The sequence below is a fragment of the Podarcis bocagei genome, assembly GCF_964188305.1.
Source record: "Podarcis bocagei genome assembly, chromosome: 16".
Lineage (NCBI taxonomy): Eukaryota > Metazoa > Chordata > Lepidosauria > Squamata > Lacertidae > Podarcis > Podarcis bocagei.
Window position 1 is genome coordinate 17,698,579 of NC_138142.1, and position 21,697 is coordinate 17,720,275.

Consider the following 21,697-nt stretch of genomic DNA (forward strand, 5'->3'; position numbering starts at 1 on the left):
CCCTGTGGAACGCCCTCCCATCAGATGTCAAGGAAATAAACAACTATCTGACTTTTAGAAGACATCTGAAGTCAGCCCCGTTTAGGGAAGTTCGAACGTCTGATGTTTTATTGTTTTTAATATTCTGTTGGGAGCTGCCCAGAGTGGCTGGGGAAACCCAGCCAGATGGGCAGGCTATAAATAATACATTATTATTATTATTATTATTATTATTATTATTATTATTATTATTATTATTATTATTATTATTATTATTTATTATTAGTATTATTATTATGCCAATAGTTGTTTATTTCTGGGAAAGGCTTCGGGTGGCCACAGGGCAAAGGGTGGATTTCTGAACCTCGCCAAACAAGTCCAGATAGTCGAGGTTAATGATTGGCTGCAGAGACAACTATGGCGGTGTTCAAGATTGTTGCGCCTGTCCTCATCGCTGTCCTCGTTTACTATGCCTATACCTGGGAAAGCTTCTCCGAAGGTAAGCCAAGGGAGAAGGGTTGCCTCTTCTGAATAGTGGCCTTGATCGTCTCTTGCACATAAATCCCTCTGCTGTTCTCGGGAATGTTTGCACATAGCTAGCGACACCAGACAAGTACCTTTGCTTTGCTCTTGTTGCATACTCTCCAACATTTATCCGATGAAAATAGGGACCACCTATTCCATAACAACAACAACAACATAGAAGACCAACTAAGTTAGTTCTTGGTATGAGCTTTCGTGTGCATGCACACTTCTTCAGATACACATCTGTGTATCTGAAGAAGTGTGCATGCACACGAAAGCTCATACCAAGAACTAACTTAGTTGGTCTTTAAGGTGCTACTGAAAGGATTTTTTTTAATTTGACTATGGCAGACCAACACGGCTACCTATCTGTAACAACAACATAGAAGTTACTATTTATACCTCACGCACCTGCAGTGGCGTAGCGTGGGGGGTGCAAGGGGTGCAAGCCGCACCGGGCGCAACATCTGGGGGGGCGCGCTCGCTGCCTCCGGAGTCGCCGAAGAGCCTCGGGCGCAGGCTGTAGCAGAGCCGCAGGTCTCGCGGCGCCCGGCTGAAGGCGCCCGGCAGGCAGCGGCTCTCAGCGCTCGCCGCGGAGGACGCGCCAGGCAGCCCCTCCTCACAGCCCCGCCTCCGCCACTGCTGCTGCAGCTGCTGGGCCATTGCAATTTCCTCACCTCTCTGCCCCCCTCCTCCTCCGGGCAAGCGGCGTCGTTTGGGCAGCAGCGCCAGCGGCAACTCGCAGGTTAGGGGTTGGGGGGGCGCAAATTACGTGCCTTGCCCCGGGTTAGGGGGCGCAAATTACTTGCGTTGCCCCGGGTGCTGACAACTCACGCTACGCCGCTGCGCACCTGGCTTCCAACATATATGAAAATATAATAAAATATTGAAAAATTTCCCTACACAGGGCTACCTTCAGATGGCTCAGGGGTTGGATCACTACCCTCCAACATTTCTCCGAAGAAAATAGGGAAGTCCTAAGGAAAAGCGGGACATTCAGGGATCAGATCAGAAACCGGGAGAGCTTCTGTAAATATGGCATTGTCCCTGGAAAATAGGGAAGGTTGGAGGGTCTGTTGTTGGCACTTGCTAAAAACTGTTTTTGTTTAGATTACCCTATCCAGATGCATAGAACCTGGCCCATGCTTTACATTAGTGTTTTAAATTATTTATTATTATTATTATTATTATTATTATTATTATTATTATTATTATTAACTTAATTCTCCCTTCACCGTAAGGTTCCAGAGCCAGTTACAACAAAACACAACTTTTGTTGTTGTTTAGTCGTTTAGTTGTGTCCGACTCTTCGTGACCCCATGAACCAGAGCACGCCAGGCACTCCTGTCTTCCACTGCCTCCCGCAGTTTGGTCAAACTCATGCTGGTAGCTTCGCGAACACTGTCCCGCCATCTCGTCCTCTGTCGTCCCCTTCTCCTTGTGCCCTCAATCTTTCCCAACATCAGGGTCTTTTCCAGGGAGTCTTCTCTTCTCATGAGGTGGCCAAAGTATTGGAGCCTCAGCTTAAGGATCTGTCCTTCCAGTGAGCACTCAGGGCTGATTTCCTTAAGAATGGAGAGGTTTGATCTTCTTGCAGTCCATGGGACTCTCAAGAGTTGTTGTTGTTGTTGTTGTTGTTGTTGTTGTTGTTATTAACTCTCCCTTCACCCTAAGGCAGTGTTTCCCAACCGGTGTTCCGCGGCACACTAGTGTGCCGTGAGAAGTTGGCTGGTGTGCCGTGGGAGGGAGGCGGGCGAGTCGGGCGGTGAGAGGCGGCGGCGGCGAGGATCCGCGTCGAGCCGGGGGCGGCTCCGCGGTGGTGGTGCCGAGGTTTCTCTCTCCATTCTCCCCTCACACACACACACAGGAAATAACACAGGATCAGCTGACAGGACCCAGCCAATGGGTCGGCGGCGGGGCAGCGCGTGCAAAAGGGAGGAGCGCGAGACAGCGGACGAGGAGGAGGCCGGCATGTCCGGGCAGCAGCAGCAACAACAGCAGCAGCAACTCCCGGCGACGGCTCCTCAAGCCCCGGGCAACCCTACTCCCTCACCGGCCTCGGCCGCCCTTCGGCTCCACCCGCCGCCGCCTCCCCCACCGCCGCCGGCCACCTCGGCCCCGCCGCCACCCCCTCCTCCGCCCGCTATCGCCGCCACCACCACAACAGCCGCCGCCGCCTCAGCTGCCGCCGTCCCTCGCTTTGCTGCCTCCTCCCCCCCACCCCCCAAGCTTGGAGGTTCCCCGGCAAGGGGGAGGGAAAAAAATTGAAAACTTTCACTTTCGTGCGTCCCTCCCGGCGTGACGCTGCGTGCTGACGTCACGGGGCTGTAATGGTGGTGTGCCGCAAGATTTTTTTCCTCAAACAAGTGTGCCTTTGCCCAAAAAAGGTTGGGAAACACTGCCCTAAGGTTCCAGAGGTTACAACAAAACACAACTTTAAAAACAGTTTAATTACAATCACTGGAGGGAAGGGTGGATCCTAAAGACACAGGTGCCAGGGGAAAGAGGTGCGTCTTTTGAAAGCTGTATAACGAAAGTGCATCTCTGTGAAGTGGGAGTTCTGCAGCTTAGAGGCCACCACAGAAAAGACCCTCCCTTGGGCTGTCACCACCTCTGAGACTCTGGGGTAATGATCATTTATTCTGATTTAATATTTGAACATTTTAAAGAATTGCTTTCATCAACTTTGTTGTTTCGTAATGGTGTCGACGTTCTGTTGCAATCCAGCCGTATATTGATCTTGTGAAATGAAATCAATTACTAGGGAGGAGCCAGTAATACTTCTAAATCCCCATTGCTGGAAACCACCGGACGGGAGAATGCTGCTGCACTCAGATCCTGGTTGTGGGCTTCCCGTTGGGGCATTTAGTCATCCACTGCGAGAACAGGACAGTTTGGATAGCTCAGTTGGCTAGAGTGTGGCGCTGATAATACCAAGGCTGCAGGTTCGATCCCCGTATGAGGACAGCTGCGTATCCCAGCATTGTAGGGGGTTGGACTAGATCAGGCACCCCCAAACTCGGCCCTCCAGATGTTTTGGGACTACAATTCCCGTCATCCCTGACCACTGGTCCTGTTAGCTAGGGATGATGGGAGTTGTAGTCCCAAAACATCTGGAGGGCTGAGTTTGGGGATGCCTGGACTAGATGACCCTAAGGGTCTTTTCCAACTCTATGATTCTGTGACTGCATGGGGGCCCCTTTGGCCAGACTCTCCTTCTATCCTTACGTTTCTGTTCTTACGAACTTCAGTGCAAAACATTCTGGATCGTGGGCGGCTGATGTTGACCATCTCCTCCTCTCTCTCCAGAAATGGTGCGAGGGAAACGGGTCCTGGTGACGGGGTCAAGCACAGGGATAGGGGAACAAATGGCCTATGAGTTTGCCTGGATGGGGGCCCATTTGATGCTGACAGCGAGGAACGCGACACGCCTCCAGAAGGTAAACTTTTAATCCCTTGACCCCAATGTAGTTAATCTCAGGTTCCTTGATTCCAATAGTCTTAGTTTGGCTACAACCCTTAGCCTCCCCTCCCCTCTCAAAAATACCCCCCTCATCTCTTCCTTCCTCCTCTGGCCCTCCTTCTGACCAAGCCCCCCTCCCACAAGAATCCGTTGTTCCATAATGAAAACCGGTTTAGTTTAGCCATGCCCTGATGGTGACCATTGGCTTGTGGGAACATGGAGGCCTTTTCCCTGATGGCACCGGCATTATGGAACGCCCTCCTTGCTCTCATGCGTTGGACTAGATGACACTTGGGGTCTCTTCCAACTCTATAATTCTGTGATTTTATGACTCACCATCACTACTGCTATTCTAATGGTTTTTAAAGACACACTTGTTTCCGATGAACATTCCCCTGAACTTGAACTTCCTGATCCAACTGTTTTTATTTTGATTTTTTTAAAATTATGGTGCTTTTAAACTGGTTCACTGTATAATAAATTTTGTGGCTGTTTTTTACTGATCAAATAGGATTATTTTATTGTGCGTTGTAGCATTTTACAATGGATTTTATACTTGAAAACCGCTTAGAAGCCATTTTTTAGTTCCCTCTTTATTTTTATTTGTTTTCTCTTTTTGCATAATTTTTATTAAGTTTTTTTTTTAATTTTACAATTTAAAATATTCATTTAAACAACCTTAAAATATCAATGACTTCCCTTCTTCTCTTTCCATGGTTCAGTTTGCATGCCATAGATCCCTGCATATTTCACATAAACTAAGCCATCCAATATTCCATTTTTACATCCATCAAAATTTATTTACACTGTTGAATTTATCATAAAGCTGCTAACCTTTTCAAGTGTAGGCAATTTTCACCCATTTATTCAATAAACATTTCCCAGTCTTCTTTAAACGTATACTCTTCTTGTTCTCTTATTCTATAAGTTAAGTCTGCAAGCTGCACATATTCCATCAGTTTAAGAAGCCAATCTTCTTTAGTTGGGACCTCGCTCGTTTTCCATTTATTTGTTTCCTCCAGGTAGTCCAGAATTGTCTGAAACTGGGAGCCGCCTCTGCTTCGTACGTTGTTTCAGATATGAGTGACTTGGCTTCTGCCCGGAATGTTGTGGAAGAAACCAAGAACGTCTTGGGTAAAGATGGAGGGCCAGTCCCTAGCCAGTCTTGGAGGGGTGGCAACTGCTCTTCCAGTTCCCAAAAGGCTGCCACACAAGCTACCTGAGGCGCAGGCAAAGGGCTCCTTAACCCTTTCGTCTTGAGGGGAACAGCTCCAAGGCATTTGCCGGCTTCTGCCCTGGGACACCTCAGCTATTGGCCTTGTTTGCCTGCATCTTGGCAAAGATCTGCCCAGAGATCTTTTGATGGAGGATGGTATATCATCATCATCATCAAACCTTTTATTGGCATCACAGACAAACATCCATAGCAAATCAATTACCACCTTCCCAGTGACACAAAACGTTTGTCAAATGAAAGAGGCAAAGCAGTCTAGTATTACAGCTCTAGGTCTCCAGGGGGATCAGACGTCTGCAATGTGTTTCAATGACAAAAAACCAGATAAAGATATTTAGCCACTAACCTGGTGAGCTCCTGATTATTCCCCAATAATAGAAAATGTATGACCTCTAACTCTGGTTTCCATTTGGGGATGCAGAGTTGATCTAGGAACTGCTGGTGGAGATCAACATATAGTTTACATTTAAGAACCATATGTGTAAGAGTTTCCACTTGATGGTCTTCACATGGGCAAATTCTTTTTCCTTCTACCATTCCTGAGAACCTTCCCCATAGGAGGTTTGAAGGATTTGAATTAAACCTGGCCAGGGAGGGAGGGAGGGAGGGAGGGAGGGAGAGAAAGAAGGAAGGAAGGAAGGAAGGAAGGAAGGAAGGAAGGAAGGAAGGAAGGAAGGGAGGGAGGGAGGGGGTTGACCAGTATTTCCCAACCTGATTGGCCTTCCAGATAATTTGGACAGCAACTCCCATCAGCCCCAGTCATTTGAGATTAATAGATTTTGACTTGTTTCCAATTTCTCATTGATTGGGTGTATCTTCCAGCTCTGTGATTCTGTGAAAGCTGGTGTCACCGGATTACGTTCATCAGTTTTGTTGACTTGGTTAACCTAAATAGTTTGAAGTGGGTTTTGAATACATGGGCAATTTGTAGTTTCCATTTTGACTGTCATTGCCTTACTATCTTCCTTACTGGCTTGCGCAAATCAAGCTTTTTAATAATGCTTTTTATTGGTTAAGGAGAAAAAAGTTCGGAAAGCACTGTCTTAATGCAAGCCTAACCAAATTTCCCCTTGCGTTCCTACACTGGGAGGGCACCAGGCTTGCGAAGGCAGGTATCAGAGAATCGTAAGGTTGGGAGGGACCCCAAGGGTCATCTAGCCCAACCCCCGCAATGAAGGAATCACAGCTAAATCATGAAAGGACTAAACTTGTCACAGGCTGATTTTCAGGGACAGCCTGAAAACATAAGAAGAGGCTGAGCTCGGTCCATCTCCAAGCACGGCTGTTGCTCTCCCTCTTCCACTCAGGGTCTCTGTGCTCTTTTCCCTTGCAGGAGGGCTTGATCTGCTGGTTCTGAATCATGTTGGTGGAAAAATTGGTTTTGGCCCGTACCAAGGAGACATGGAATCTGTGATCAGCTCCATGACGGTCAACTTCTTCAGCTATGTCCAGGTCACCGTGTCGGCCCTGAGCATGTTGCAAGAGTCCCATGGCAACATCATCGTGGTATCGTCCATATGCGGTATGGGCAGGCGACTGGAGACCCCCCAGCCTAAGTGATCTCAGGAGGTCCAAACTCTCTGAGCACAATTCGAAGTGATGGTGTTGACCTTTAATGCCCTAACCGTCTTCAGCCCAGTATACCTGAAGGAGTGACTCCACCCCCATCGTTCTGCCCGGACACAGAGGTCCAGTGCCGAGGGCCTTCTGGCAGTTCCGTCCCTGTGAGAAGTGAGGTTACAGGGAACCAGGCAGAGGGCCTTCTCGGTAGTGGCGCCCGCCCTGTGGAACGCCCTCCTATCAGATGTCAAGGAAATAAACAACTACCTGACTTTTAGATGACATCTGAAGGCATCCCTGTTTAGGGAAGCTTTTAATGTTTGATGTATTTATCGTGTTTTAAAAATTCTGTTGGGAGCTGCCCTGAGTGGCTGGAGAAACCCAGCCAGATGCACGGTGTATAAATGTATTATTATTATTATTATTATTATTATTATTATTATTATTATTATTATTATTATTATTATTATTACTATTACTACTACTACTACTACTACTACTAGATGGGCCATTGGCCTGATTAGCAGGGCTCTTCTTAGGTCCTTCTAGGGTTCCTGCATCTAAATTTCCCAATCCTCTGTTAGTTAATTTATTGGAAAGCACTCACACCCCATTCTTCTGCTGAAAATAACGTGAGGGGGAGAAAATCCTTTCTGTCACCGCTTTCTCCATGTCAGTTGTACAAACCAGTATCACGTTGCCCCCTTACTCGCCTCTCCTCTAAACTAAAAAGTCCCAAAGGCTGCAACGTTCCCTCAGAGGGGCAGTCGCTCCATCCCCTTAACCCCTTTGGTTTCTGGAGAAATAGATTCTGCAACCTTCCAAGTAGGAATATGTTCCTGTTTTCTCTCAGGCCGCCTTCCATCCCCTTTCTCCGTTCCATATGCTGCCAGCAAAGCTGCGCTGGAAGGATTCTACAGCTCCTTGCGGACAGAGCTGCGCCTCCGGGAAATCAACATGCCCATCACGGTTGCTGTGTTGGGGTACATTGACACAGGTAAGCAGCCCCAGGTAGGGCAGCCACTTAGTAGGGCTGGGTGATAATCCAGTGTCCAACATCGTGATATATCACCAGTGTTGTAAGAATTCTAAGGTCTCAAATGTAAAATAAATGTTCATAAATGTTCAAGGCAAACACATACATAAACCACGTGTCTGAAATAGTACAGGAGAGCAATCCAGAAGCCATTTTGACTCTCCCAATGACCTCAAATATTTCTCTGCAGTAAGGGAGGAAAATTGGGAAAGCCTTCCCATTGTCATTTTGCTTGCAAATCCTGCCTTAAGGGTGTATTTGTGTATGAATAGGGTGAGCCTGCGACCTGGATTCAGGAACTAAAGCATTAACCATCACAAAAGAATGGCCAGACTGCCCCAGGTAATGCAGTGACCATTATGAGGTATCCTGGCAAACAGGATTTCTGCTGTAGACCGCCTCCTTCTGTGATGTATGTATGCTGTTTTAGGGGGATGGTCTTGGGCAACAGGGTGGCCAATTTCAAAAGTCTTTTAAGGGCTTGCGCACCATTGTTCAGGGTTCCCTCCTCCCTCCTGCTTGTGATGGGTGGGGACCCTGTTGCAACAGTTTAATAAAGATCAGGCTTACTAGCCACTTTGCTTCTCCATATTCTCTGGTTGGCCTCTGCTATTTTCTGCTACCGATAGGGAACCCACTTAAGGACTCTATACGGGCTCCAGGATAGCCCAGAAGGGGAAAAGAGCAGTTTTTTCTTATAACACCAGCTAAACATCATGATGGGACGTGGGTGATGCGGTGGTCTAAGCCACCGAACCTCTTGGGCTTGCCGATCAGAAGGCTGGCAGTTCAAATCCCCGCGACAGGATGGGCTCCCGTTGCTCAGTCCCAGCTCCTGCCAACCTAGCAGAGCAGGTAATCCCCGGAAGCATCTTCAGGAAGGGCTGGGTGAGACTCCTGAGCCTGCAGCTCTGGAGAGCCACTGTCAGCCCCTGTAGGCAGCAGCAAGGCAGACAGACCAGCAGCAGCTTCTAAGGTCCTGGGGTGCCTGGTGCCCTTTCCACACTGACTTGCCTTCCGCGTTCTTTCCCGCAGACTCAGCTGTGAGATCGGTAGAAGGCAAGATCTCCATGAAGCCAAGTTCGAAAGAGCTCTGCGCCCAGGCCATCGTGAGAGGCGGCGTCATGAGGCTGAGGGAAGTTTTCTTTCCTTACTGGCTCACGAAACCTTTGATGCTCCTCAGAGATTGGCTGCCAGGAGTCGTGGACCAGATCATGAGCAACAGCTACATTCTGGAGAAAATCCTCTGAGAATTATTTGTGGGGAAAGTGGATTATGAAAAGAATTATGAGTGGGAAAGCTACAAGTTCCGGTGCTGCAAATTATTGGGGGGGGGGGTGCTTCCCTGTGCATCTCTCAATCTCTCTCTCTTGAATATTCAACAGTGTTTTAAGTGCAAATCTCTCCTAATAAACACATTTTTGTGTGCAGTTCTAACTCACACACACATTTCCCTGAATATATGCATCAATTTTTATGGTGTTCTTATTTTTTGCATAACCAAACAACATATGGTTTCAGGGAAGGGACCTTCCCAAGCTTACCTGGAGATGCCAGGGACTGAACTTACGGTAACTTCGGCACGCAAAGCTCTACCACTGAGCTGTGCCCCTCCCCTAAAAATGAAGTAAGATCCTAGTCCTCATTGTTCTAAACAAATAGCAGATTTAAATAGGGATCTGCCTTACACCAAGTCAGGTCCATCAGCCCTATCTGGAGATTCAACCCTAAGAGCTCCTGCATGCAGAAGAGATGGTCTGCCACTGAGCTGCACCCTTCCCCTGAAAATGAAGTAAGTTTCTAGTCCTCATGGCTCTCATTTAGAGCAGATTTCAAAAGCCTTATGCTGAGCTGCAGCCCTTCCCCTATCCTAGTGTTTCCCAAACAGAGGTCGCCAGCTGTTTTTTCAGACTACAAATCCCATCATCCCCAACCGCTGGTCCTGCTAGCTAGGGATGATGGGAATTGTAGTACCGCCATATGCTTTTGAAAAAGAGCATTTGGAGGCATACCCTCCCACTAAGGCAGAAAGATTTCTCCCTTCTCCCGGCCACCGGTAGCCATTTCCTCTCTGCCAGATCCGCAGCAGAGGCCACACCCCGGGAAGCAGCGTGCACCGGAGGTTTCTTTTTAATTCACACAGCATCTCCCCGTACACAAAAGTTGTTTAGGCCCCCGTCAGCTGAGAATCAGGACCCGGGTTCTCATTGTCCTCCTTCTCCTCATCTTTGCTGCCTCTGAACTTGGCCAGCACAGGCGTGTTGAAAGCGGACGTGGGGCTGGATGAGCTCTGGGAAGATGTGGCGGCGTTGCTGGCAGCGGCCCTGGAAGGAGAAAAAACATGGCAGGTGGTGAGGCTGGTCCGTCTGTGGCCCCCCCTCCCCGGTAGGTTGACGCTGCAAAGAAAGCTAAACAGCATAAAGGACATAAGGAGAAACTCGCTGCATCAGGCCTGTCTAGTCCAGACTCCTGCTCTCACAGGGACCAAATGCCCCCAGGAATTCAAGAATCAAGATAGACTGTCCCTAGACCTGGAGGTTCCAGGAGAGCATAAGGAGAACCCAGCTACTGCGGCAGGGCAGTGGCCCATCTGGTCCAGAATCCTGTTCCCACAGTGGCCAACCAGGTGGCCCCAAGGGGAGCTCACCAGCAGGACCCGAGTGCAAACTTGATGTTTGAAGATTGTCCACAAAAGTGGCCACAATTACAGTGGTGCCCCGCAAGACGAATGCCTCGCAAGACGAAAGGGGTTTCCATTTTTGAGCTGCTTCGCAAGACGATTTTCCCTATGGGCTTGCTTTGCAAGACGAAAACGTCTTGCAAGTGTTCCGATTTTTTTCCGCTACCCCCCTTTTTCTAAGCCGCTAATAGCCTTTTAGCCGCTAATCCGCTAAGGCTTTAATAGCCGCTAAGCCTTTAATAGCCGCTAAGCCTTTAATAGCCGCTAAACCGCTAATAGCACTAATAGCGCTAATCCGCTAATAGGCTTGCTTTGCAAGACCAAAAAACCGCTAGACGAAGAGACTCGCGGAACGGATTAATTTCGTCTTGCGAGCGACCACTGTATTTTTTTAAATGTCATCTGTACATTGCAAAAATAGCATAAAAATTTGCAATGATATCTACAACATATGATTCATTATTAGTGGTCAGTGTACAAGTGCTTGGTTTAAATAAACCAAGTGGATTAAATAAAAATAGCAAGTGGAAACACGACAGAACTGCTCGGCTCTGTTTTGTTTAAAGCTTCCTATCTTTTTTTAAATTATTTTTTGGTGAAGTGGCCGCAATCTTGAACTGTGCTGTTAAACTGGGGTGTGCCTTTCCAGGCGATAAAATCAAATGTAGCATGCGAGAGATTGAAGAGGACAAAATTCTCTCTCATGCGTAGATTGGCCATGGGAGAGGGGCTTTTTAGCTGTGATTCCTGCATTGCAGGGGGCTGGATTAGATGACCTTTGGGTGCCTTCCAACTCTACAGTTCTAGGAGCCCAGCAACATCATCCCTGAGCATTGCTGGCTGGGACTGATGGGAACTGGAGTACCACATCTGGAGGGCTACAACTTCTCCATCCCTTATGTACAGGCTCAGTCTGCGCTCAAGTTTTGCTGGAGCAAGTGGCTCACTTGGAGCTCTCCATGGTCCTTCAGCTTTGAGGGATGACAGGATAGCCACCTTCAAATATTTGAAGGGCTGTCACATGGAAGGTCGAGCGAGCTTGCTTCCTGCTGTTCTGAGGAGAAGACTAGAACCGATGGATTCAAATCACAAGAAAGGAGATTATGACTAAACATCTTCCACTTGGACTACTGTAATGTACTCTACGTGGGGCTACCTTTGAAGGTGACTTCAAAGTGGTTGTTTCCAACTAATTCAGAATGCAGTGGCTAGATTGGTGACTGGGAGCAGCTGCCTAGACCACATAACACCGGTCCTAAAAGACCTACATTGGCTCCCAGTACGTTTCCGAGCACAATTCGAAGTGCTGGTGCTGACCTGCAAAGCCCTAAAGAGCTTCAGCCCTATACAGTGGTACCTCGGGTTAAGAACTTAATTTGTTCTGGAGGTCTGTTCTTAACCTGAAACTGTTCTTAACCTGAGGCACCACTTTAGCTAATGGGACCTCCCGCTGCCGCCGTGTGATTTCTGTTCTCATCCTGAAGCAAAGTTCTTAACCCGAGGTACTATTTCTAGGTTAGTGGAGTCTGTAACCTGAAGCGTCTGTAAACCTGAGGTACGACTGTATACCTGAAGGAGCATCTCCACCCCCATCGTCCAGCACAGACACTGAGGTCCAGCTCCGAGGGCCTTCTGGCGATTCCCTCATTGTGAGAAGAGAAGTTACAGGAAAACAGGCAGAGGGCATTCTCTGTAGTGATGCCCACCTTGTGGAACACCCTCCCATCAGGTGTCAAGGAGATATACAACTTTTAGAAGACATCTGAAGGCAGCCCTGTATAGGGAAGTTTTAAATGTTTGATGTTTTGCTGTGTTTGATGTTTTGCAGTGTTTGATGTTCTAATTTGTTGCAAGCCGCCCAGAGTGGCTGGGGCAACCCATCAGATGGGTGGCATATAAAACAACAACAACAACAACCTCAGAAGACGGTGGACTCTCCATTGTTGGAGGTTTTTAGCGAGAGGTTGGATGGTAGTGGCACCTGCTCTGTGGAACGCCCTCCCACCAGATGTCAAAGAGAAGAACAACTACCAGACTTTTAGAAGACATCTAAAGGCAGCCCTCTTTAGGGAAGCTTTTAACGTTTAACAGGTTTAACAGACCACTGTATTTTAATACAGTGGTACCTCGGGTTACATACGCTTCAGGTTACAGACTCTGCTAACCCAGAATTAGTGCTTCAGGTTAAGAACTTTGCTTCAGGATAAGAACAGAAATTGTGTTCTGGCGGCGCAGCAGCAGCGGGAGGCCTCATTAGCTAAAGTGGTACCTCAGGTTAAGAACAGTTTCAGGGTAAGAATGGACCTCTGGAACGAATTAAGTACTTAACCCGAGGTACCACTGTACTTTGTTGGAAGCCGCCCAGAGTGTCTGGGGAAACCCAGCCAGATGGATGGGATATAAATAATAATAATAATAATAATAATAATAATAATAATAATAATAATAATAATAATAATTGATGCTACCTGTCATGGATTCTTTAGCTGTGCCTCTTGCATTGCAGGGGTTGGAATAGATGACCCCCAGGGGTCCCTTCCTGCTCTACTATTCTATGATTCTGAATTCTGATTCTTCCCTGGCCTCATGCCCTGTGGGTTCCAGCACCAGACATGACCAACTGAGGTCCTAACTCTGCTGGGCTGCAAGAGTGTGGGGATACTTACCTACCCCAGAGAGGGGTTGCTCCCCTGGGGTGTCGATTTGGGTCACTTTAGGACAATCAGAGGCAGCAGCTCACCGCAACGAGAATTCAGTTTCAGAGTCACAAAGGAATCTGCCCTGGTCGGGCCAATGTTGACGACGGCCATCGGTAGCTTCCCATCGCGGGCCGCGAGTGCAAACTTGTACGCCGAGTACACCTGTTGAGACACGTGGCAGGAGATGGTCAGGCAGCCCTTTGATCCTCGGTTTTCAAATGTTTCGGAAGTCAAACGGGCTTCCGGAACAGATTACGTTCGAACACCGAGGTTCCACTGTATTTGCTGATATTTAATTTTAGTAGTTACTTTTAGATTCCAATGGATTATTGAATGTTGCTTTATTTGACATAAGTTGTTTATTTTAAAGTTATTGTGACATTTTTTGTATTGGATCAGACTGCTATTATTAACGTTCAATGTTTTATTATGTTTTTATATGTATTCAAAGCCACCCAGTGTGGCTGGAGCAACCCAGCCAGATGGTCGGGGTATCAATAATAATAATAATAATAATAATAATAATGGAGGGAGGAGAAAGAACAGGTGTATTGCAGCGAGCTGGGTCCCACCAACTTTACATTTCTATGATTCTATGAAATAATACATGGTGGCAGACAATTAAATTATATATATACGTTCTATGGAAAGATATCATCTGCTACTTTGTCATTCCAGAATTGCATGAGCAAAGGCATGGATAATTATTGTAATTTTTATCTCTATTATGTGCTTGCTTTATATACAAGGTTTTTTCCCTGGTTTACTTCTGTAATCATGGGTGATTGATTCTTTTAATTGATTTTTTTTATTTACATTTCCAAGATTGGGCAATGCATAGTTTTGCTGCTGTCAGCAAAGTTTGCAGTGGTTGGAGATCAACAGCTGGGACCTTGAACAGAAAACTCTTTAAACAAATTGGCCCAGTGGGGACTGAGCATGCACAGCACCCGTGAAACACTGGCTAGCAATCAGAACAGTCCTCAAACTTTTTGGAGCTGGGCACACATTCGGAAATCTAAGCCACTGTCCTGGGCACTGCAAAAATACCCATTTCACAGAAGAGAAACTGATAATGGAGAATATTGCTCCCTGCCCAGAAAAAAAGCATAGGAAATGCCAGATAAAACACAGACAAAAAAGTAAAAAAGGAGGTGGGCAACAGCATTCCTTAACCAGGCACCCCCCCCCCGATCAAACAACAAAAAGTTATAATATCTAATTTTTTAAAACTGGAAGAGGCAAAGGCCTTGGGGGACATAGTCTTTGTGTATATGTGTGTGTGTGTGTGTGTCTGTCTGTCTGTCTGTGTGAAGGCGGTGTGGTGCCCACAGCTGCTACGTTAGGGACCTCAGATGCTATGTTGGAGACCTCAGAGTTATAGAGAAGAGGGAGGTGTGGAAGAAAACCAGGGTGGGGGCAGGGAGAGATTAAAGAATAAATTGACCTACCCAGTCCTCTACAGCAGAAGGGGCTGTTTAACTGGCTGGCAAAAGCTCCTGAATGTGAGATAGGGAGTGTGGTTGTTGTTGTTGTTGTTTAAACAAACAAACAATTAAATCGGAACTGTTTAAAACAGTTTAAAACGATGACAGAAATAAGATGGGTTCTAAAAATATACACTCAAATGTCCAATGACAGGGTGAAGAGGTGTGTGTTTCACATCTTAGGGGCCACCACAGAGAAGGCCCTCTCCTGGGCTGCTGCCATCCTGAGCCTCTGAAGGTGGAGGAACTACCAAGAGGGTCTCCTCTGCCCATCTCAGCACCCGACAAGTTCTGTGGGGAAGGAGGTGGCCTTTCATATATTGGGGGCCTGAGGGCTTCAAACACTAATGTGAGCACCTTGAATTGAGCCCGAAAACGAGCTGGCACGTTAACACTGCAAGGTTTCCTGGCAGATCTCACTTACATATAATTATACTCTGCAACCTGAGAGCCAGTGTGGTGTTAGAGTGTTGGACTAGGAGACCAGGGTTCAAATTTCCCACTCCACCACAAAGTTTACTGGGCAACCTTGAGCCAGTCTCTGCCTCTCTCAGCCTAACCTACCTCACAGGGTTGTTGTGGGGACTGAAACGAGGAGGGGGAGAACGACGAAAACGTTGCCTTGTGCAAAAAGGCGGGATATGAAAGCAGTAAGAAAATAAACCTCACAAGGTTTTTGTACAGATAAGGTAAAGGTAAAGGGACCCCTGACCATTAGGTCCAGTCGTGGCCGACTCTGGGGTTGCAGTGCTCTTCTCGCTTTATTCGCTGAGGGAGCCAGCATACAGCTTCTGGGTCATGTGGCCAGCATGACTAAGCTGCTTCTGGCGAACCAGAGCAGCACACGGAAACGCTGTTTACCTTCCCGCCGGAGCGGTACCTATTTATCTACTTGCACTTTGATGTGTTTTCGAACTGCTAGGTTGGCAGGAGCAGGGACTGAGCAACGGGAGCTCACCCCGCCGCGGGGATTCGAACTGCCAACCTTCCGATCGGCAAGCCCTAGGCTCTGTGGTTTAGACCACAGCGCCACCTGCATCCCACAGCCTGTTTTAAATGTTGCACCCTCTGACCTATACAGGACAGTGAAATAAACCTTCCTCTCCACTTCCTGTTTAAGAACTCAGGAAGGTTCACACAGATAGGAGACCATTTAAATAGCAAGACGTAACTTGAAAGTATCTACTGTTAACTAGCTCCGGACCACAATACCTCAAGGCCTGCCTCTTCCCATATAAACCTACCCAGAGCCTGAGATCATCTTCTGAGGCCCTTCTTCATGTGCCTCCTCCTTGAGAGGTGTGGAGGACGGCAACACGAGAACGGGGCCTTCTATGCAGTGGCTCCCAGTCTGTGGAATTCTCTCCCCAGGGAAGTTCGTCTGGCGCCTTCATTAGCTTCATTAACCCACAGCGCCACCCACGTCCCATTTTATACAGATAACCGAGACAAATTTTGGGAACATGGTATATAAACACCGCGGTTCTGATTCAGAGAACTGTATGCTCAATGCAGCTAAATCTGAACCTGCCGTTGTGGGGTGGGGTTGGGGGGAGAAATCAACCGCCGCTCCTCTGCTCCCAGGTCCAGCTCCTCGCTGGCTGTGGGCACCCACCTGCAAAGAGGACCCCGCCACCAGGACCGAATCGGCCTCGCCCAGGCGCTGGTACACAAAGTCCACTTTCTCCTTGCTCACGGAATCCCCGAAGAACGTCACGTCTGGTTTGAGGTTCCCGCCGCACTTGCTGCACGGGGGGACGAGAAAAGTGCGCACCTCTTCTTCGGACAGGAAGACGTCGCCGTCCGGGGCCACCCCATGGGCCTCAGCTCTCCAGGTGGGGTTCAAGGCCTCAAAGCGCTCCTGGAGGTCAGTGCGGGGCGTCCGGTCTCCGCAACTGAGGCACAAGACCCTGCGAGGCAACATAAAAACATGAGGGCCTGCTGGATCAAGCCAAATGGGGCCTATGTAGCATTCTGTTTTCACAGTAGCCTATTGTCTCGTTTAATTCAGCTCTGAGTTTTTTGTTAGAGCCATAAGAACTAGAACAGGGACCAGCAAACTTTTTCAGCAGGGGGCCGGTCCACTGTCCCTCAGACCTTGTGGGGGGCCGGACTATATTTTGGGGGGGGGGAGGGAATGATGCAAGAGCACCACGAGCCCCGTGGCTGCTTACCTGTGTCTTGTGAGCGGCAGGGGCTGGTAGCATGCGAAAGGGCTCTAGAGAGGCGCTGCTTAAAATGGCGGTCACTCAAGCGCTGCTGCTGGCACCAGCAAAGCCCAGCCCCCTTCCTCCTCTAGGCAGGGCAGGAAGAAGCCAGGAGGAGGGAGGGAGGAGGCGCCACCGCCGCCGTGTGAGGGAGAGGGGAAAAACGTGTATACTGGCGATTCACGCAGTGATTCCCAGACCGTCCGCAGACCGGATCCAGAAGGCAATTGGGCCTGATTGGGCCCGTGGACCTTAGTTTGCCGACCCATGGACTAGAATCTTAATTTATTTTAGGGGAAGGGCTGTAGCAGTACAGACAACACTTCCGTTCAATGGACCAGTGGTCTGATTCAGCCTGGGATAGGTTCCTATTTAAATCAGCACTTTATTTATAAGAACGTAAGAACAGCCCTGCTGGATCAGGCCAATGGCCCAACTAGTCCAGCGTCCTGTTCTCACAGTGGCCAACCACATGCCTATGGGAAAGTGGCAAGCAGGATTTGAGCACAAGGTTTCTCCTTCCAGCAAGCAGTATTCAGAAGTGTTGCTGCCTCCCACTGGTGTGGCAGAGCCTAGCATTCACAGCTAGCAGCCATCGACAGCCCATGAATTTGTCTTTTAAAGCCATCTAGGTTGGTGACCTCCTGTGGGAGAGAGTTCCATAGTTCAGAACCATGAGGACTAGAGTCTTGCTGTATCTATAAGAAAAGGACCACTGTTCCATAGCACTGCCTACTCTGCATGCAGAAGGTCCCAGGTTCGATCCCCGCCATCTCTAGGCTGCGGCAGACCTACATTTTGGGGGCCCCCAAAGCGCGAACTGTCATGGGGACCCTTTCAGAACCAGCAATGAGGTCTGGGTAACCGTTGTTTTCTTCTTCAATGAGGTTGTTCCACCACAGATTACCCCACTTTTGCAACGTCTGTGCTAATGCCTTTCAAACTTTGGGATTGTTGAAATATATGCAACAAAAAAATAATAATTGTAGTCCTGCGACTCCAAGCAGCCAGTCAGATGGGCAGCATATAAATTGTTGTTGTTTTCATTCAAGATCAAATTGTAAAACAGCAACAATAACAACCACAGGGTGCATTTTATTTTATTTTTAAATTTATTTATTTGGTTTCTCAACTAAAAATTTTATAGAGATATATCAAACATAAATCATAAAAACAAGATTCCAAGGAATCCCCTGGACTTCCACCCTCCCCTTTGTGGGTCCTATTATTAGTCACTTCCTCCTGCATCTTTTATGATAATCCAAACCCTTTACCTCTTCCATTGTGTCCAGAATCCACCATTAAACTACAAGTGATATTACAATCCTGCTAATGACTTTAAGTGTTTACAGTGGTCTTTAACTTCATCTGCCATTCTTCTCTGGTAGGTACTTTATCTTCTTTCCATCTCTGGGCTGGTAGCAGCGTGTATTTTAAAGGCACTTGCAGTGGTTACTTTTTATGTCTCTCTATGGGATGCTGTGGGTTAAACCACAGAGCCTAGGACTTGCCAATCAGAAGGTCGGCAGTTTGAATCCCCGCAACGGGGTGAGCTCCTGTTGCTCGGTCCCTGCTCCTGTCAACCTAGCAGTTCAAAAGCATGTCAAAATGCAAGTAGATAAATAGGTACCGCTCCGGCGGGAAGTTAAACGGTGTTTCTGTGCGCTGCTCTGGTTCACCAGAAGCGGCTTAGTCATGCTGGCCACATGACCTGGAAGCTGTACGCCGGCTCCCTCGGCCAATAAAACGACCCCAGAGTCGGCAACTCTGGGGCAACCCCGGACCTAATGGTCAGGGGTCCCTTTACCTTTACCTTATGGTCACGGCAATGCAGACCAATCACTCGCCCCTTTTATTTTTCAGCAAGGGGATTTGTGGGGCCAACAATCCCCCCCCAACTGCTGTTCACATCTCCAGGAATAGCTCATCCCAGTTGCAAAGTTGTACTCCCCTTTTTCCATCAGCCAGCCTCCCCATCGCCACTCTCCCTAACCTGTGGATGCAGCCGTGCAGCTCGGTCAAACGCTGGCTGCCGGCCTTGGCGTGCAGGGCATCTACGTTCTGGGTCACCAGCCAGTGCAGTTTCCCCAGTGCCTCCCAGTTCCTCAGGGCCAAGTGGGCGACGTTGGGCTGGTGGGCCGAAAACTGGGGCCAGCCGACAAAGTTCCTGGCCCAGTACTTCTGGCGGGCTCGGGCACTCCGCAGAAATTCGGCGTGCTGGACGGGACGCCGATCCGTCCGGGAGTAGAGGCCCACACCTTCAGAGCGGTAGTCCGGGATTCCAGATTCGGTGGAAATTCCTGCTCCGGTCAACACAAAGAGCCTCCGGGCCCTGCTCACAAACTCTTGCAGCTTCTGGACTTCCGCCGGGTCCAGGGGAGGACTGGCGGGAACAAAGGCCAGGGTCTGGTCAGCCTTGGCCATGGAGGAGTGGGAGCCACGGCAGTGAAGTCCACGCATGGGCCATCCTTCCAAGACCTTCAGGAGAGAGGTAACGCTCATCTAGGTGAGGACAGAAGAGGACAGGTGAGGACTGCTTCTTTTCAAACTCTGCTCACATGGCTTTATGTTTGGAGCCGGCCTGACCTTTAGGCAGACTGGATACTTGCGGTGGAGGCTCCCAAACTTTGTCTCATGCAACAAAACACATTGGGTTGGCCTTGTTTTTTGCCTCAAAGGTTCAGGGTGGTCCCAAGAATTTAAATTCAGAGTTGGGGAACATCCAGTGCTATCATCCCCAAGCACTGGCCACATTGAGAGTTGAGCCATATCTCAGATTCCTCACCCCAGCATTAGGCTGAAAAAATGACAAGCTCCAAGCTCACTAAGTGGCTGAGGGTGGGCTTGGACCATAGGTGTCAACTTTTACCTTTTCTTGCGAGGAATCCTATTCGGAATAAGGGAATTTCCCTTTAAAAAAGGGAAACGTTGACAGCTATGGCTTGGACCTGGGTTTCCCTGAACCACGACACAGCACTTGTTTAACTGTGTGGCACAAGAGGACCACTGTGATCTCCTAGCCTGAATGGGCATCTCACTGGAGGGCATCTGGTATGGGGAAGGTGCTCAAAGCTTTAAAATGGTTTTTAAGTTCCAAAATCGGACTGCGTTCTCAATGGGAGGTGCTGAGCCCATGCGACTTCAATTTGTTCGTTTGTTTTATTGAACTCATCTCCTAGCTTTTGCTCCAAGGAGCTCAAAGTTGCGTATATACTTTTATCTTCACAACTCTGTATTACCATTGATTGAGATTGAGAGCAAATGACTGCCCCAAGTGAGCTTCATGGCTGAGTGAGGATTTGAACTCTGGTCTGCCAGATCCTTGCCTGATGATCTAGCCACTAAGCCACAATCGTTCTCTCATGCCTACTCAGATTGCAGCTTAAATTGGCTATTATTATTATTATTATTCATAGCTCTGTTGGTTAGAGCATGCTGCTGATAATGCCAAGGTTGCAGGTTTGATCCCCATATGGGACAGTTTTATATTCCTGCTTTGCAGGGGGTTGGACTAGATGATCCTCAGGGTCCCTTTCAACTTTACAATTATTATTATTATTACATCATCACCCTCCTTCTATAGATTGGCTAAATCGAGGGGACAGAGAGACACCCCCTGTTTCAAAGTTCTTTTATGATAATGTTACCTATTCCATTTCTTCACTGCTTTGCACATGGAAAGGTCTCCGAAACCCACTTGATAACCAATTAAAAACACTTAAGAGGGAGAGGGAATGAAATGAAAGATTCCTAAAAGTGTTCATCCAACCAACGAGAACTATAATAGGACTTAAGATTTTAAAAGACATGCCCCTCGGTAGCTTACGCAAAGGTTATAGGGCGGCGACCCCATTAAATCTGATGTTGCCTCTGGGGCGCTTGGGGGAGGAACATCAGAATTTCCCTTCTCTACCCCCCCAGCTGCATTTTGGACTTGGATCTATTTTTGTCGGTGCAGCAGCTTTCTGTGAGTGCAGAGGACCGCCGCCTCGTTATGTAACTCTCGACCCTATACATGTAACCAGCCAGGGGAGGGGCAAGCGGGAGAAATGGGCATCCTCTGCAAAGGGGATCTGGACCGTTTCTCTCCCTCCCTCCGAATGGCGCGTCCTGGGTTTCACCCCGCGGTAAGCGACACGCGACCCTCACCTCGCGCTGCACCCCAGAGGGTGCAATTGACCTCTATCGCAGCCGCGCGGAGGGCCGAGGAAGCACAGCCTGCTGGGGGATGCAGTTCCCGCAGGAGGCAGGGGGAGGGAACTACAACTCCCACAATGCACCGGGTGCGTGAACAGCTGCAAGCTGGTCTGGCTGGGAAAACCTGCCTTTGCCCGGGTGTGGTTTTTGATCGCATTTCAAAGCCCGGTTGCATTGTGAGATCAGAGGAGCCGCCGGGTTCTGTGGAACTTGGGGAGGTTCTGGAACGAGCTTTCCCGACCTGGCGCCCTCCGGACTTCACCTGCCATCACCTCCAGGCAGCATGGCGAGGGGGTGGTGGGAGTTGCAGTCGACAACATCTGGAGGGGAGTTTAAATTTGTTGATTTAATGCATTCGCAGCCTCCACCTTTTCTCTCTGAGGAGGTAGAGGTGGCGTGCATGGTTCTTTGTTGTTTAGTCGCTTAGTCATGTCCGACTCTTCGTGACCCCCTGGACCAGAGCACGCCAGGCACTCCTGTCTTCCACTGCCTCCCGCAGTTTGATCAAACTCATGTTTGTAGCTTTGAGAACACTGTCTAACCATCTCGTCCGCTGTCGTCCCCTTCTTCTTGTGCCCTCAATCTTTCCCAACATCAGGATTTTTTCCAGGGAGTCTTCTCTTCTCATAA

General features: G+C 48.5%; 2 protein-coding genes and 1 long non-coding RNA gene across 4 annotated transcripts; 1 reads left to right on the forward strand and 2 right to left on the reverse strand.

Annotated features, from left to right (window-relative positions):
• The first annotated feature begins 317 nt into the window (after positions 1-317).
• On the forward strand, positions 318-9,227 carry LOC308575951 (hydroxysteroid 11-beta-dehydrogenase 1-like protein B). The gene is made up of 6 exons (XM_081175124.1): positions 318-478; positions 3,814-3,944; positions 4,990-5,101; positions 6,535-6,723; positions 7,615-7,758; positions 8,833-9,227. The coding sequence occupies exons 1-6, from the start codon at positions 397-399 to the stop codon at positions 9,045-9,047; spliced, it is 873 nt and encodes a 290-aa protein (XP_081031250.1). The 5' UTR covers positions 318-396; the 3' UTR covers positions 9,048-9,227.
• LOC308576113 lies at positions 7,865-8,868 on the reverse strand. The gene is made up of 2 exons (XR_014003099.1): positions 8,753-8,868; positions 7,865-8,218 (listed from the first exon to the last, which is right to left on the reverse strand). It is a non-coding gene; the product is annotated as an uncharacterized lncRNA (long non-coding RNA).
• Positions 9,228-9,258: 31 nt separating the features above from the next.
• On the reverse strand, positions 9,259-21,219 carry SIRT4 (sirtuin 4). Of its 2 annotated transcripts, none has more exons than XM_081175109.1 (5): positions 21,020-21,219; positions 18,864-19,372; positions 16,279-16,573; positions 13,148-13,338; positions 9,259-10,121 (listed from the first exon to the last, which is right to left on the reverse strand). In XM_081175109.1, exons 2-4 carry the CDS (start codon positions 19,370-19,372, stop codon positions 13,186-13,188), a joined length of 957 nt encoding a protein of 318 aa, XP_081031235.1. In that variant the 5' UTR covers positions 21,020-21,219; the 3' UTR covers positions 9,259-10,121; positions 13,148-13,185. The 2 variants fall into 2 exon arrangements, with proteins under 2 accessions (XP_081031235.1, XP_081031234.1); XM_081175108.1 differs by having other exon boundaries at positions 13,144-13,338; positions 21,020-21,216.
• Positions 21,220-21,697: the final 478 nt, after the last annotated feature.

What these genes read in the sequence shown, in the direction of transcription:
- SIRT4 (XM_081175109.1), bottom strand. Translation starts at nt 19,372, where the DNA reads ATGAGCGTTACCTCTCTCCTGAAGGTCTTGGAAGGATGGCCCATGCGT. An exon ending in CTGCACGGCTGCATCCACAG is followed by an intron (nt 16,574 to 18,863) that starts GTTAGGGAGAGT and finishes GTTGCCTCGCAG; the next exon opens with GGTCTTGTGCCTCAGTTGCG. An exon ending in TGGCGGGGTCCTCTTTGCAG is followed by an intron (nt 13,339 to 16,278) that starts GTGGGTGCCCAC and finishes GTGTCTCAACAG; the next exon opens with GTGTACTCGGCGTACAAGTT.
- LOC308575951 (XM_081175124.1), top strand. Translation starts at nt 397, where the DNA reads ATGGCGGTGTTCAAGATTGTTGCGCCTGTCCTCATCGCTGTCCTCGTT. An exon ending in AGAAACCAAGAACGTCTTGG is followed by an intron (nt 5,102 to 6,534) that starts GTAAAGATGGAG and finishes TTTCCCTTGCAG; the next exon opens with GAGGGCTTGATCTGCTGGTT. An exon ending in GTTGGGGTACATTGACACAG is followed by an intron (nt 7,759 to 8,832) that starts GTAAGCAGCCCC and finishes TCTTTCCCGCAG; the next exon opens with ACTCAGCTGTGAGATCGGTA.